This window comes from Entamoeba dispar, genomic scaffold, assembly GCF_000209125.1.
Source record: "Entamoeba dispar SAW760 scf_1105229461691 genomic scaffold, whole genome shotgun sequence".
NCBI classification, from domain to species: domain Eukaryota; phylum Evosea; order Mastigamoebida; family Endamoebidae; genus Entamoeba; species Entamoeba dispar.
Genome location: NW_001854819.1, coordinates 8,230 through 9,791, shown reverse-complemented (window position 1 = coordinate 9,791; position 1,562 = coordinate 8,230). Strand labels below are relative to the sequence as shown.

At 22.3% G+C, this 1,562-nt stretch overlaps 2 protein-coding genes across 2 annotated transcripts in view, besides 3 other annotated features; one reads left to right on the top strand and one right to left on the bottom strand.

The window, feature by feature from the left end:
• The first annotated feature begins 572 nt into the window (after positions 1-572).
• Positions 573-764: a sequence feature (AT_rich).
• Positions 765-789: 25 nt separating this feature from the next.
• Positions 790-1,179, top strand: EDI_221900 (uncharacterized protein; the record flags this gene model as incomplete). The annotated part of the gene is made up of 1 exon (XM_001738787.1): positions 790-1,179. The coding sequence occupies one exon, from the start codon at positions 790-792 to the stop codon at positions 1,177-1,179; it is 390 nt and encodes a 129-aa protein (XP_001738839.1).
• Positions 1,180-1,200: 21 nt separating this feature from the next.
• Positions 1,201-1,321: a sequence feature (AT_rich).
• A 150-nt stretch (positions 1,322-1,471) lies between these two features.
• Positions 1,472-1,562: a sequence feature (AT_rich).
• Positions 1,543-1,562, bottom strand: part of EDI_221790 (exosome complex exonuclease RRP4, putative) — a gene marked incomplete at both ends in the record, with an annotated part of 594 nt that continues 574 nt past the window's right edge. Inside the window, one exon of the mRNA XM_001733392.1 lies at positions 1,543-1,562. This exon is cut by the window's right edge and continues 574 nt beyond it. Coding sequence (XP_001733444.1) covers positions 1,543-1,562 — 20 coding nt within the window.

The window sequence follows — 1,562 nt, the reverse complement described above, 5'->3', positions numbered from 1 at the left end:
TTCTTTTTGTGTTGTTCTATTTAACCCATATCGTTTATATGAATTAGCAAATTCTTCTAACGATCCTTCATTATGTTCTATTTTTGAAAGAACATCAAGTGTTTTCTTTTGTCTTCCATAAATTGTTGCAGCAAATGGCTCAAGATATGGATCATCTACAATCATCTGTAATTTTGTTGACATCTTCAATTTATTTATGTTTATTATTTTCTAGATTTAATTAAATAGTTAGTAGCAATTCATATCCTTTTCTTTTTTCTTTTTTTTTTAAGACTAATCTACTTTAATCATTCCTTAATCTGATATTCCTATCCCAAACATCAAATAATCTCGTTGATTATTTAATCAAATCTTTTGAAACTAAAGGCAGTTTACTCTTTGTTAAAGAACTTTATCATTTCATAATATATTTCATATTTTATTTTTCCTTTATTAACCAAATACTTGTTTGTATTTCTAAAACTTACTTACGTGGGTCTCTTTTCAAAAAATTGACTCCATTAAATTAAAAATCACAAATCAATGAAAACGAAATTTCATTGTGAATTTTCATAGAACTATAAAAACTGAACTAATAATATATAGTATTTATTTATTATAATTTATTAAAATTAAAAAAGTTTGATGTTTCTCTTTATTTATAGTTCTTTTTAAGAGATCTATTAATTAGAAAAAAAGAAAAAATTTATTAAAATATTAGTAAAAGAATAGGAAATTAAATTATTCAATTTATATTAAAAAAAAATATTAAAAATTTTAAAAAAGGATAATTAAAAAAGAAAGAAAAGAATGAATATTGAACATGATGAAGTTGTGAGAACAAATAATGTAATTGAAACACCTTCGTGGACTAAATTTGACCCACTTTCTGTAGAACAGACGTTGTCAGATGAAAACACAGAAGATGAGATGTATGCAGAGTTACATGCCCCATTTGAAGAACATGAAAGACGTCGTTATGTAATGACGTCTTTGAGTAATGAAGATCCATTCGTTGTTGGGTTTTCTGCTATCCAATTTATGCAAATTGAACCAAAAGAAGAACTTGTACATAATTATAAATATCCACCCATTCGTCCTTTAAACCCTGTCTTAACTGATACTAATGAAATTAACTCAAAGAAATGGTCTTGTTCTGTACAAGATGGTTTTGTTATTCATTTTAAGACGTTGAAATAACATTAAATATTTATTTTGTGGAATATATAACAATTACTAATATAATTTTTTTTTAAAGGTTTTATTCAAAAATTACATAAAATTTTATGATTTAAAGAAATCTCATTAATAAATAGTATAATCTAAAAGAAATTTAAATTATCTTAACTTGTAAAATTTGAAAATGTCTTTGTATCAAACACAAATAAAAATTAAATTACAACCAAAAAATGTTAAAAAGTAAAGTAATTAGTTACACTAATTAAAGGTCTTAAATATTCTTTTGTTTATCAGTAAGAGTATCAATTAATCCAAAAAAAAAATAATTTAAATTTAATTAATATTTTAAATAATATACAAATATCTGTTTTATAAAGAAAAGAATTAAATATATATAATAATTA